Source organism: Misgurnus anguillicaudatus, chromosome 8 (genome assembly GCF_027580225.2).
Source record: "Misgurnus anguillicaudatus chromosome 8, ASM2758022v2, whole genome shotgun sequence".
Taxonomy (NCBI): Eukaryota; Metazoa; Chordata; class Actinopteri; order Cypriniformes; family Cobitidae; genus Misgurnus; species Misgurnus anguillicaudatus.
In genome coordinates this window covers 26,454,572-26,468,543 of record NC_073344.2, presented here as the reverse complement: position 1 = coordinate 26,468,543, position 13,972 = coordinate 26,454,572, and the positions used below count along the sequence as shown (strand labels likewise).

The 13,972-nt window shown below is 36.9% G+C and overlaps 3 protein-coding genes across 4 annotated transcripts in view; 2 read left to right on the top strand and 1 right to left on the bottom strand.

Annotated features, from left to right (window-relative positions):
* The window catches only part of mbd5 (methyl-CpG binding domain protein 5), a 59,651-nt gene extending 57,475 nt beyond the window's left edge, over positions 1-2,176 (top strand). For both annotated transcript variants that reach the window (XM_055214288.2, XM_073870613.1), the window contains exon 10: positions 14-2,176. In XM_055214288.2, the coding sequence (XP_055070263.2) occupies positions 14-73 (60 nt within the window). In that variant the 3' untranslated portion in view covers positions 74-2,176. The remainder of the gene's footprint in view (positions 1-13) is intronic.
* Positions 2,177-3,416: 1,240 nt separating this feature from the next.
* sowahcb (sosondowah ankyrin repeat domain family Cb) lies at positions 3,417-5,742 on the top strand. Its single transcript, XM_055214291.2, has one exon. The coding sequence runs from the start codon at positions 3,765-3,767 to the stop codon at positions 4,845-4,847; it is 1,083 nt and encodes a 360-aa protein (XP_055070266.1). The 5' UTR covers positions 3,417-3,764; the 3' UTR covers positions 4,848-5,742.
* A 919-nt stretch (positions 5,743-6,661) lies between these two features.
* LOC129451223 (uncharacterized) lies at positions 6,662-13,046 on the bottom strand. Its single transcript, XM_055214290.2, has 2 exons — positions 12,908-13,046; positions 6,662-8,733 (listed from the first exon to the last, which is right to left on the bottom strand). Exons 1-2 carry the CDS (start codon positions 12,951-12,953, stop codon positions 7,517-7,519), a joined length of 1,263 nt encoding a protein of 420 aa, XP_055070265.2. The 5' UTR covers positions 12,954-13,046; the 3' UTR covers positions 6,662-7,516.
* Between the last annotated feature and the right edge of the window lie 926 nt (positions 13,047-13,972).

Here is a 13,972-nt window from a genome sequence, read left to right as displayed (position 1 = left end):
TGTCAATTTGCAGGTTCACACGGATCGTCAGGTCAAACTTCCCAAACCCAAGAGGAGAAAAATTTCCAGATAACAGCAGTGTTCAGATGCCAGTCTCTCTTCTCTACTTCTGATCATGGTGCTACACTCATCATGGCCCCGCCCTCACCCAATGACTGACAGGTGCTGGATCTGGCAATTAGAAAAGGCAGCAAATTCAACTTGCTGAGGACCTATTTTTTTCTAGTCTACAAGGAGACATATAAAAAATGAAAAAGAAATCCTGCATTTTAAGAACACAGACAGTCCAAATATTTCTGATATGTTTTCAAATGTGTATATAGACATGACAGAAATTTCAAAAATTTCAATGGCAAAAACATAAGGAGAAATGTAAATACTGTATGTACAAGCCAACTCAATGCACACTTTATCTTCAGCTGTACAAAACACAAAGCAGAAATGTCTCATTGGCTCATAAGGCCTTGTGACATTACAATGAATAAGAGTCAACCTGAGACTTTTGTAAGCTTCAGTTTGAGTTGTGTTTTGTGTGTGTGTGCGTGTGCGTGCGTGCGTGCGTGTTGGAGTGGACTTCACCAGCTAATAAGGGCGTGTTGCAGGGTCTTCCAGCACTAAACACTAATATGCCGATACTTTAATAATTCTGTCTAGATGATTTCTGTCTATAGTGTTGTTTTGGTTCAGTTGTTGTTGTCAGATTTGTGTATTTCTCTTACAGCATTAATGAAACCAATGTGCTTTTGTCAGTGTCGTTCATACTCTAATGGCCAACAAAAGGGATACTAAGGGGCCTTATAACGTGTTATAAATTACGTACCCAATTCCCTTTTTCTTTGACATATTTAGTAAAACTTTGCAATAATATGACCCCACCCTACGCACATACCCGCCACAGCCTTATACATTTGTATATGCGAACATATAAAAACGTCAGTATTATTCAGTTACGACATTGTATATTTTTACCCTTTCATTCCTCATGGCCCAGTGTTACTCTACAGTTTTTTGCGTTTTTGTGTTTGAATGCTGTATTATCACAGATGAACTGTAGATTTCAGACTCAGGAAAGACCTGTTATCATTCAGATTGACGTTCTCAGATGAGTCCGAGTTTGTTTTTGCCTTGTTTTGCTGTTTTTCGTCAATATACCACCAGAAGGGGTTAGCCAAAAAGTAATGGTTAAAATTCCAGCACAATGGAAGGGAAATTGGGCTCCTTTACCGTGTTGGTGTTTGGATCCAGGCAGGTTGTATATAATGACTATAAAACATGATGCTACATCAATAATCTGCCAGAATGTAAAATGTCATAGCAAAACACTAACTCAATGTTCAAATGACATATATTATGTTTTTTATAAACTTGTAGGATTTTGCGACACATAGCTCACATCAGTCAGATGAGGTCAGTTTCAACAACAGATGTGAGCTGTTCGTTCTCTCTCCTACTTTATCTGCCTGCATGGCAAATTTCACTACAAAATGAAGTGCAATATTTACATTCAACGGAATTGAAATCTTGTCAAAGGTGCAGAGAAACCATCCAAGCTTCTAACAGCCAGATAACAAACACGGTCCCTTTGTAAGAGCACATTCGTATCGTCTGCTGGTGAAGTCGACTCTGTTGTCAGTGCAATGCAGCTCTGTGTTCAGTCCAACTCTTCAAGGTCAAATGCATTTTGTGTTCATGTGGTCAGTGTTGTCCAAAACTTTCTCCATTTCTACTCCAGTCTTTTTCTTTCATTTTCTCCCTCTCTCTCTCTCTCTCTCTCTGTGTGTGTGTGTGTGTGTGTGTGTGTGCGCGCTTGTTCCACGTGCACAATTTTATTTTCATTTCTCTTTGCTTGCTCTTTTGATTGGTATTACAAATCTTTCTGATGTCAATATTGTTTTTCAATATGTATCTGAGTATATATTTTCTCACCAGTATGTACTTTACAGCAGTTGACTTTGTAAAGTATGTTGTGCACTTGATTTTCTGCGTTTTCGATAGCTTTGACGTGGCTTGTTAGGGTTAGTTTGTTAAAGTCCATAATTTCTTATTGTTTCATTTGATTTTTTTAAGATATCCCAAACAGCAGTTTTGTAAATATTGTGAACATTACAGGTCATGCTGTGATGTGACATTGAAAGGATGTTGCACCAATGTTTCAATTAAAACCTGGTCACTTAAATGTGAGTGAATTGAGTTTTTTTACTCATGTTCGCGCATTTTTTAAAAACTTTTTAATAGTTTTTTTTTCATTATTCTTTACAGCAATAGTTCATTTTGGTACAATTTCAATTATGTATTTCAGTTGTTTTTATTTCAGAAATCAGTGGAGGAATGAACAGAACGGGAATTAACTTGTGTTATTTACATGGGTGACGCTTTACAATGAGATCATACACATCAAGATTAATTACTGCATCAAGACCATAACATCAAAACCTACTAGGGTTTTGAAGTATAAGAGAAACATTTCAAAATGTGTACAATATATTAAACAGAAATGTTGGACTTCGTTTTAAATTTCAATCTATTGTTTGTGCCAGTTCAGGTGCTATTAAACAATCAAATTTACAAAAACCTACAGAAACTGAACTACTTCAAAATAAAACACAGAGCTACGATGTAGTTTAACAAGATTAACAAAAAAAAAACATAGTACTTACTTTATAACTACTAGGTTAGTACATTTTTGGATGGCAATCCCTGTAAAGTCAATCTTTAAAATTGTTTCTAACCACATTATAAATGATAAAAATGTATTGCTGAAACAAAGCACAACTGTAAACTGTGTAATTCTTAATTGCCCCAGACACGGCCTGGGAGGAGACAATGCTGACTAAGATTTTGATAACTTATTGTATTTTCACAATGAAAACATTTTGATAACTCATTTTAAATTTGGTTGGGTGGTTAATCATGATATCAAAATAAAAGTTAAGGTTTGCATAATATATTTGTGTAATTATGTATATATAAATACACACATACATGTGAAAATAAAAGAAAATCTTATATGTAAAAATGTATATACAATACTGCAATCGTGCAGCCCGTCTAAATGTCTTCCCCTCACTCTTAACTGCTTAAAAACACAATGTATATAATGAAACAAACATCCATGTTGGCTCAAGTTTGAATGTAGGCCTACCATGTTACAAAAATATCAAGTGATCCAACATGGCGTAAAACGGACTTCAGTTTCAACCTTTAAAAGGTTTCGTTCGCCTGGCGATAAAACAGCATTACTAACCCAAGAAGGAGGGTGGTTGAAGAATAAAGCAGATTAAAGGACACGCTCGCACTATTGTTTGATTAAATAGTTAGCCTATTATTAGCCCGTGACAGTTGAGTTACAGAGACGATATTTAAGTGTAGGCTAGTAAATGCTTTAGATGGCGATCGAAGCAGTTTTCTGTTTTATAAGGGAATGCATGACGCTTGAAAAACGTGGATTCACTGGATCATTTTTACAGAAAATCTTGCAAATGTGGCAAGAGAGTTGATCATCGGCAAGTGGCCTTCGTTAAAGTGGAAAAAATGAACTGGAAAAAAATACGCTTGCTTACAAATTAATTTAATCGAGTCATGGATGTCTCGGTAAATAAGCAAAAAAGAATGTCGAGGAAATGTCACGAAAAAAGCAAATGACTTCAAAGTTGCGGAGGTAAATTACCTATCTCAGGTTACACAACTTCAAAATCAAAACCGGATATTTCTGTCAGGTTTTAAGAGGGTGTGAACAGCACAACAAATGTATCGTTTGAACAAACATGGGCAATTCAAGCACAACAACTCATCGAAAATCAAAGCAGAGTCTGAAAAAAAGTCAGATACGTGGATCAGATAAAGGTCCAAGACCCGATATTTACGTAACAGTGTCAGATGCATCAAGTTCGCAGAAAACAACAAGTCGTGAAGTGAAGAGTCCCGGGGCATCTGAAGGATCAATTCGTAATCAGACAGATAAATATCCATCGGACTCCAGAAGCAACACTCCAAAGAACAACCGCGAGAACACTGTCGATGTTTTGATGACAAGCTCACCACAGATTCGTCGCAGCTTAGCGCAAAGAAATTCTATCAATCTTTCTGGCAGATGTAAAGACATCGACTCTCGTGCTGATGACGAGACATCGGCCGTGACGCTGGAGCCGCTGGAACACGAGTGGATGATGTGCGCATCTGACGGACAGTGGGAGAGTCTCTACCGGCTGCTCGTCAGCGATCCCACACTCATAAACAGAAAAGATTTCGTTACTGGTTTCACCTGTCTGCACTGGGCTGCAAAGGTCGGGAAACATGAACTCATTGTAATGCTTGTCAACTTTGCCAAAGAACATAAAGTGGCCATAAACGTTAATGCGCGTTCCAGCGCAGGTTACACGCCTCTGCATTTGGCGGCGATGCACAATCATATCGAGGTGGTGAAATTATTAGTCGGAGCGTTTGACGCCGATGTAGAGGCTCGAGATTTCAATGGGAAAAAAGCGTGTCAGTACCTGAAAAGCGACCTTGCGCAAAACATTCTCGACATTGTGGGTGCGTGTGGTGTTGACAGTGACGCAGAAAACGCGAACACTGAAGACGCGAGTCGCTGGAGACTGTCAAGAATTATTCAGGCCAATTTCAGACCACTTAAACCACCAAACCACAGCGAAGAGGACGCGCGTGAAAGTGGCGCGTTGACTAAGCAAAAACCTCTCCGCAGGAAATCTTCCTTTACTAAAATGAAACCGAGTCTTCACAGAATCCGGACGCGGACGCAGATAGTTCACAGCACTTCTATCGTGGATAGATTTGACAAAGAAGAGATTTCGAATCCATTAAGACCCAAATCAAATCTCTTTGGTTGACACTGAAGAACTGAAACAATGCGCTGGATATCTGCAGTATTATCTATATTGTAAATAGAAGCGATTTGGATTTATACAGTGTTGGAAATGGGCGAGATTCCCTGGTGGATTATAGTTATGGACGTATAGATGCACTACATTCTGCGACATTTCTGGATAATCTGGACACCATTTAGAAATCCTCTTCATTTTGGACGGAATGGATATTTATTTGGGCTCTATATTCTTCTAAACATTATTTTTCCAGGTTCTTCACTTTGAGTTGTACCTTTCATAAACTCTTTAATGCCTGCATATTACTGATTATTTTTATGCTGAAATTTAGGTTACATTTGGGATTATGGATGGTTTTAGCAACTCACAAAAAAAAAGAAAAACAATAAAGCAATCCATCAAAAGGTTGCAATATAAAAACGGACAATGGTGCCATTCTGTAGTAGTACTGTATATAGTAATTACTAACATTTATTCTATAGTGTTCTGTAGTATTCACTATAATGCACTCATATTCTGTACTGTAGTAAATACAGTAGTATACTTTAATGTTTTACTATGATAGTGTTCAAAAATAATATAACATCTACAGCAGGATTTCTAATACAGTATACTATCGAAACTACTAAAGTATAGGCCTACTACATGATTTTGAATGTGGAAAGTTTCAACAATTGCTAGATCACCTGTTGGATCTAATGTTAGGGAATTGCTGTTTTTTTTAGTAAAGAATTAGTATTCAACATTTTCATGTGAAGTGTTCTCTGAAGAGATGGGTTTTTAGCCATTAACAGCCCTAGAGGATTGTATGGGATGCAGCTGATTGGCCAGAGTTTGAAAAAAAAATTGAAAGCACTTTAGAAATAAAATTCAACTGAATAAAATTATTTGATGAAATGAATTTTAAAGTCAATTGTCCACCAGCCTTTTAAGAGTAAAGTGCAATAATTGAGTATCTTGACTCATTAAGTGTATGTGTATTTATGTCTGTATGTAATGTATTCTATGTTTCCAGCCCAGTCTCTTGAAAATGCGTATAAATAGCACGAAGTGTAAAACTCGTGCAATACATGCGCCAAATTCCACTTTGGCGTGCATATTATACGCAAGTCCTTTCCATTCACTTAAACGGGGCATCTTTTATTGTCGTTTTATTTATTGGTTTCTCAATTTTTTTGCTATTTTTTTACCATTTTCGCTTGGGTTTAGGGTTAGAACAACTTTTTGTTATATAAAAATGACATCCTAACCCAAACCCCAACTCTAACCCCAACTCAAAGAGAAAATACAAACTTTTTAATCTTTACAGTTTCAACCATTTCAGTGACTTCATACAAAGTAATGTTTTCTTCAAAGAAAAGAGTGACATTCTTTTACATGATTTATTTACATTTTTAGAACATAATTCTTTAAGGTAAATGAAAATTAGCAGTTTCCTTCAGTAGTCTGGAGTAATTTACGGAATTACAGTAATGACAAATAAAAGGTAGAAACTAAAAGTACATACTGTAATTCGAACAGATAATTGAGGGTCTAATCCTGCCTCTCTCTAGCATCAGGCCACTACCTGCCACCCTTCTCCCTCCATGAACCCGTCTTCCTTGTTCCATTTCCAAAATTAGTCTTTCTGAGCTCTACCTGTGTGTGTGTGTGTGTGTGTGTGTGTGCGCGTGTGTGTGTGTGTACACATATAATATATATACACTGTAAAAAAATTCGGTAGAAATTACAATGTTATTGCAGCTGGGTTGCCGGTAATTTACCATAGATTTACATTTATGTTATTTACTGGCAAGAATTTGTTCAAAGTTAAATAAATGTTAAATATCAACAAGTATTTATCTTTACAGAACAAAACCATACAACAACAGCCTCATGCAAAGCATTCTGGGAACCAGAAATCATCATCAACCTTTTTCTGTTTTTTTGCTTCAGATTTTGTTTCCCAGAATGTTTTGCTTGATGCTGTTCTTGCAGTTTTACTCTATAAAGACAAAGACCTGTAAATGTTTAATGTTCATTTAACTTTGAACAAAATTGTGCGTGCGTGCGTGCCAACTTTTACTTTTGTTAATAGACATCTGCTGTTTTCTTAAAGCTGACTTTTAATTTACTTACAACAAGGACATTTAGTAATTCTCCAAAATTGTCTGGATTTATACTCACATGTAAGATTAGTTTGGAAAATATTCGATTGAGTTGAAGTCCATTAGCTACACAGGTACAGATGCAGAAATATAGGCTCTAGGCCTAATATATAATTGCATATTTGTATAAATGTAGTTTGTGTTGCTGAAAAAATTATAAATGATAACAATAGCATTTTATTAAAGTTCTATTCTCAAACATACTATCCACACCTTATTTTTGACATAAATCTGGGCATCACCATCTTTGAGCTCCTTTGTGTAAGACTTCCGGTGAGCCACTAAAGCTAATGGTAGTCGTAGAATGGACAGTGTGAATAAACCATCTTAATATTGAACTCCTTAATAAACTGTCTCCCCCCTCAGGACTTGGGAGAAGTTTTGTAGAAGTTCAGTAAGTGGTGTGACCATCCCCTGTATGGGGAGAGAAAATTTATATTTTATTATCATTAATATTATTTATTATTATTTTTCTTCCTATTTCTCTCAATTTAGAGCTATATATAAATACATATATATATATATAACTCATACACTTTGTATATTTAAATGGTGTTTTATGTGATCATTCAGGAGTCTTTTTTTTGTGAAGCCCTTTCCACACTGAGGACACGTGAAAGGTCTGTAACCAGTGTGAATTGTTATGTGATCCTTAAGGTGTCCTTTCCGTCTGAAACTCTTTTCACACTGAAGACATTTGTAAGGCTTTTCTCCGGTGTGAGTTTTTAGATGAGTTTTATAGCTGCATTTTTGTTTGAAAGCCTTTCCACACTGATCACAGTTGAACAATATTTCTCCAGAATGAGATTGCTGGTGAATTTTGAAACTTCCTGCTTTTGTAAAACCCTTTCCACATTGAAGGCAAGTGAGAGGCCACTCGCCAGTGTGCACTGGTAAGTGACGCTCAAGGTATCTTTTCTCTCTAAAACCCTTTCCACACTGAGGACACGTGAAAGGTCTGTAACCAGTGTGAATTGTTATGTGATCCTTAAGGTGTCCTTTCCGGCTGAAACTCTTTTCACACTGAGGACATTTGTACGGCTTCTCTCCGGTGTGAGTTTTTATATGAGTCTGAAGGTTTCCTTTTTGTTTGAAAGCCTTTCCACACTGATTACAGTTGAATGGTTTATCTTCAGAATGAGATCGCTGGTGAATTCTAAGATTTCCTGCTTTTGTGAAACCCTTTCCACATTGAAGGCAAGTAAGAGGCCATTGGCCGGTGTGCACTGGTAAGTGACGCTCAAGGTATGTTTTCTCTGTAAAACTCTTTCCACACTGAGAGCAGGTGTACGGCTTCTCTCCAGTGTGACTTCTCAAATGTCTATAAAGATTACCTGAACTTATAAATCTCTTTCCACACTGAGGGCAGATAAAATACTTTTCTCCAGTGTGAATTTTTATGTGATTCCTAAGAAGTCCTCTATGTGCAAAACTCTTTTCACATTGAGGACATTTGTACGGATTCTCTCCGGTGTGAATACTTGCATGAGACTCAAGGTCGTCTTTATGTATAAAACTTTCTCCACACTGGTGGCACGTGTGACATCTCTCTTTATTGTTATTGCTCACGTCATCACTGTGGTGTCCATGTTGACAGGAACTGACAGAATGTTTGGTTTGTCTCTTCTCAGTTGATATTTGTAAGCAATCAGAAGATTGTTCTTCAGTGATGATATCATGAGGTTTCTGTAGTCTCTCCTCTACTTCATTTAGGTCCCGAGGTTCCTCTTTTACTTCCATCACATCTAAAATAAACATTCAATTGTCAAAAACGTATTTAATGAATTTAGAGAATTGTATCTTTTTTTACAGTTTTGTAAAAAACTTTTACAATTTTGCATTGTTGCAAAGCAGCTTTACAGAAAAAAACATTTGATCATATAAAACACATACATACTAAATACCAAATAATATCAGAAAGCCACAGAGCTCCAATGTTTCTATAATACGATTTGATGTTATGGGACACCTGCCTTTATATGCACATGAACTTGAATAAATCCATAGGGTTTAATATGATGTTGACCCACCCTTTGCAGCTATAACCGCTTCAACTCTTCTTGGAAGACTTTCTACAAGGTTTAGGTGTGCGTATGGGAATTTTTTAACATTCTTCTAAAAGCATTTTTGCTTTGTGCACAGCCATGGTGGAACAGGAAGGGGCATGAACTTGTCCAAAATGTCTTGGTATGATAAAGCATTAAGAGTTCCTTTCACTGGAACTAAGGGGCAAAGCCCAACCCCTAATTTGGAGGGGTGTCTCAAAACCTTTTGCAATATATTATATTTTGCTTACAACTTTGATAATCCTATCAGATAAATTTATTATTAGTGCCTTACTCTAGGCAGTATATTTGTCTCTCATTTAATTATATCTATATCTGGTCTCTTAATTATCCCTAAAATATCAAAAGTGTCTAAAGGTGGTAGATCCTTTACCTACTTAGCCCCTAAGCTCTGGAATGATTTGCCAACTGATGTCTCAGAATCAGACACAGTCGATCACTTTAAATCTAAACATAAGACTTTTCTCTTTAACAAAACATTCACATAATTTGTCTAGTAATTGATTTTGATTTTATTGATTGATTTTATTTGACCACTTAAATATAAAAATATGAAACAGTACTCCGAGTCATACATTAAAATACATAAATAGTCAGGGATAACACAATAAAGCCCAAAGACTTATTTCCATTTCCATAATTTATACTTATCTCGCAACAGTTAGCTTGTACGGAACAAAGCATTCACATAACTCGTCTGGGTAATATAACAGTGCCACAATAGCTAGCCTGTCTAGCCTGAACCGAGCATATATTAAAACACAACACTGTATGACACTTGCATTACATGCGCACGGCCCCTACGCTAATAGGATTTTGTTTCTCTCTCCCTGTCTCATCCTCGAACCCGAATACGAGACAAAGAGACCCAGTTCTGGCTGCCGTAGAGGTCATCACACCACTGATCTACTGGCCGCCCTTCAACGTAATGCACAGCCGATTCCTGACCAACGACCACCGACCGAACCCATTAAATCTCCTTATCCGTTTACATACCGTTTATATCATATAAATAAAGAAATATATATAACGTACACACACACACACACACACACACACACACACACACACACACACACACACACACACACACACACACACACACACACACACACACACACACACACACACACCCCAATGTTTTTTTCCTCCTAGGATTTTTTTCCCTCCTAGCTAAAAAGTCAGGAGTTTTTCAACCCCGGGGAGTCAGCGCTATATAAATAAAATAGAATTTATTTTCTATATGCAGTGAGCGTTATGAGTGCCGCACATTTCTTCAAGGAGGCAAGGCTTTAGGCGGAGATTAATATCTCGTGTGACGTGGAAGTGTTCGTGTGACGTGGATAAAGTCAGGCAGGAGATTCAATCCATATGACTGTTTCAGCAATTCAGAGTCGACTCCCTACTTTAGAAGCCAATAACTTTATTAATCGTGCACTTTTTGGTTCAACTACTTTGCACATTGTTTACATTGATGTAAACAACATTGATTAACTCCAATAAGACAGAGATACTTATTATTGAACCGAATCGCTACAAACATAATATGTCAGATTACAAGTTGCCCATAGATGGCTGCACGGTGGTGCCATCTTCCACGGTTAAGAATTTAGGCGTAATGTTCGACAGCAATCTATCTTTCGATAGTCATATCGCCAACGTCTGCCGCACAGCATTCTTCCATCTTAGAAATATCTCAAAAATACGCTATATGCTGTCTGCATCAGACGCAGAAAAGCTTATCCATGCTTTTATGACCTCTAGAATAGACTATTGTAACTCGCTACTCAGGGCATGCCATGCAAATCAGGTAAACAAGCTACAGCTGGTTCAAAACGCAGCCGCAAGAGTGTTTACTCGATCTAAAAAGTATGACCACATCAGTCCAATTCTGGCATCTTTACACTGGCTACCAGTTAAATATCGCATACAATTTAAAATATTACTAATCACCTACAAAGCCTTAAATGGCCTAGCGCCCTCGTATATTAAAGAACTACTATCAGAATACAATCCATCACGTAAACTGCGCTCACAAAATTCTGGTCTCTTAATTATCCCTAGAATATCAAAAGTGTCTAAAGGTGGTAGATCCTTTTCCTACTTAGCCCCTAAGCTCTGGAATGATTTACCAAATAATGTTCGAGTATCAGACACAGTCGATCAATTTAAATCTAAACTTAAGACATTCTTCTTTAACAAAGCATTCACATAAAATGTCCAGTAAATGTACTTTTCCCGCAGTAGTTAGTTTGTCTAGAACAAAGCACTCACATACCTCATATGGGTAATATACTATTGCCGCAATAGTTAGCCTGTCTGGAACCGAGCTGACTTGAACCACTGTAATGTTTAACACTTGCATTACATGCGAACGGCCCCTACGCTAATAGAATTCTGTTTTTCTCTCCCTGTCTTGTCCTCGACCACGAGGACAATGAGACAAACAGACCCAGTTCCTGTTGCTGTGAAGATCATCGCACCACTTATCCACTGGCTGTCCTTCAACGTGATGACCAGCCGATGCCCAACCAACGACCACCAGCTAAACCAGTTTAATTCGCTTACCCGCCTCCTATCCCTACAGTATCTATCTATCTATCTATCTATCTATCTATCTATCTATCTATCTATATATATATATATAAATATATATTCATTCCTCCCAAGGGTTTTTGTCCTTCTAGGAGTTTTTCCCATTGGGTTTTTTCCTAGGGGTTCTTTTCGTCCCAGGGAGAGTCAGCCAACTTTGGCTTAACTTAGCACTTTACTGTATACGTTACATTATTAATATGCTCGCTTGTACGGTTTAACCACTATCTCTACTTCTTATATTATCTATTGATTTTCTGTGTTCTCCTCTACATCTTCTCATATAAAGCTGCTTTGCAACAATTAACACTTGTGAAAAGCGCTATATAAATAAAATTGAATTGAATTGATGGACAGCTACATGACACACTGCAATACAGGTCAGTTTCGATTTTGGATCTGTGTGGCTCTTTAACTGGGAACGTTTCTGGAAACACGTATTAACGATAAGGTAAAACTTAAGAACGACGTAGAAGGTTTCGGGAAAAGACCATTATGTTTTTCTGGGTTTTTTCCCAGTAATTCAAGATTAATTTGTTCTGACACAGTTTAACTCTGAGTAGTTGAAATATTTTATTACCACCATCTGAACTATAGAAAATAAATTTTGATAATGTGCATGTGTGTGGTTTGACCGCAAATAGGGCTGCACCATTACTACAAAATAATAATTGTATATTGTTTACCATTATATTGTAATTGCAATTATTATTAACAATAAAACGATTTTATATTAAAATTTTGAAATGATTTATAACATTATGTGAAGCGGCTGCATGGTAAATTCTAAACATCAAAAACTAGTAATATAATGTAAATCACAAATAATTATGGTAGATATTTAATAATCCTAATTATTAATTAGTGAAAAATATTATTTTATTTAAACGGGGGAATCCCCTCTCCCTCCCTCCGCTTCTCCTCTCTATTCTTCAATAGCAACAGACTAAAGTTCAGATGACTGTAAACACCACCTTCACATGAGACTTTTGGAGAACGTGTCTACATTAAATATTTATTTCAGCGCAGATGCTACGCTGTATCTGCGCAAACAGCGGAGTGCTCGTCTGACTCTAAATGAAAGGTCACGGTCCGAGTCAACAATACAGTTACAGTAAATATGCAGTTTGCGATGTTCTTGTTGTCTAGTTCAACACACAAGATAATAAATAATTTACAAACTATGACTATTTTTTAACATGAAAGTGCATTAAAAACGGACACCTCTTTAAATGATGATAAAGAGTTAAAGTATAGTTACCTATGCGTGCATTTATTTTCCTGTTCTCTGTTGTCCGTCCATCCATGCTGCTATTTCATGTTTAAAGAGCGAAAGCTAAAGTGAATCTTCTTCTATGCATTTACTGCTGGAGCAACGCAGCGTCACAGCGACACCTATGGCCAATGTTGTGCCTTCTCTCTCTTTCTGTTTTTTGGCGGATCGCAACCAACTTGTTTAGGTGCATACCGCCACCTACTGTACCGGAATGTGCAATTTCAGGGCTTCATGAACATTTCATCATCCAAAAAAAATTTAATAACAATAATGATGCTAAATACTGTATTTTAACAATGTGTCCTTAAGAAACTTAAATATAACTTTGCTACATTCCCTCATTTTCTCATATGCCCCCAAAACTCCTTTCAAACTCCATTCTTGTTTTAACTCGTATATCTTATCTTGTAAAATCCTCCTTTCAGCATTATATCTTACACATCACATTATAATAGCCTATGCTCCACATTTTTTGGAACATTAGGGGAGACCGGGGCTGGTTGTCTCACGGGTTGGTTGTCACACTGCTTATTCCAGACACACTACATGGCGCTGTGGTACAATTTTGATATCAATCTGTTAGCCTTTAATAGCTTACTCATTTGCAATTGTAATTTTGCTGAGTAGACACAAAACATTGAGGTTAGGAGACATTTTTTATTTTTATGGGTCAGAGTAAATTTTCATGTTGGTGTTGTTTTTGTGTTGAGATCTTGTAGGATATTAGTCATTTAAAAACAAAACACTCATTAAAAAGCTAAAAGTAGTAGCTTTATTTTGAATCATCTTTTAGCGATCAAGTTAAAGCCGTGTGGTAGCTAGCTTATCATGTTTGTCAAGAAGTCAGTTGGGGATGGTTGTCACATAGCTTGCGGGGTTGGTTGTCACATAGCCTAAGAATATTGGACATGTAGGCCTTTTAAGACTGTTTGTCTGTTTGTTTGTTTTTGTTTGCTGTTAAAATAAAATAAATAAAGCATTAAATAAAGAGGTTTTAACTGTCTGCCATTATTGGACAAACTGATTAATTCAGGTGTGCCTGACCTCAGT